The sequence below is a fragment of the Nestor notabilis genome, unplaced genomic scaffold (assembly GCF_000696875.1).
Source record: "Nestor notabilis isolate BGI_N333 unplaced genomic scaffold, ASM69687v1 scaffold25797, whole genome shotgun sequence".
Classification (NCBI taxonomy): domain Eukaryota; kingdom Metazoa; phylum Chordata; class Aves; order Psittaciformes; family Psittacidae; genus Nestor; species Nestor notabilis.
The window spans coordinates 3,061-3,279 of record NW_009938164.1 but is presented as its reverse complement, the minus strand read 5'-3'; the positions used below and the strand labels follow the sequence as shown (position 1 = coordinate 3,279).

At 64.4% G+C, this 219-nt stretch overlaps 1 protein-coding gene across 1 annotated transcript in view; it reads left to right on the top strand.

Moving 5' to 3' along the window:
• Positions 1 to 219, top strand: part of RNF214 (ring finger protein 214) — a gene marked incomplete at its 5' end in the record, with an annotated part of 5,966 nt that overhangs the window by 4,293 nt on the left and 1,454 nt on the right. Inside the window, one exon of the mRNA XM_010019202.1 lies at positions 14 to 90. Within this exon, the coding sequence (XP_010017504.1) occupies positions 14 to 90 (77 nt within the window). The remainder of the gene's footprint in view (positions 1 to 13; positions 91 to 219) is intronic.

Genomic DNA, 219 nt, shown 5'->3' with positions numbered 1-219 from the left:
CGTCCCCCCGGAGTTCCACAGGCTGCAGCCGGCCGATAAGCTGGAAAAGCTCCTGGACAAGCTGTTGACTCGGTTCCCGCAGTGCAACAAGTAAGTGCCTGGGGGTGTCCTTGCTCAGAGGGTCGCTGGTGAGAGCACACGCTGCTTTGCTGGGATGTGGGGTGCCCCTGGGCTCGCTGGCGGCGCTGGGAGCTCTTAGCAGGCTGCTCTCCACGCAGG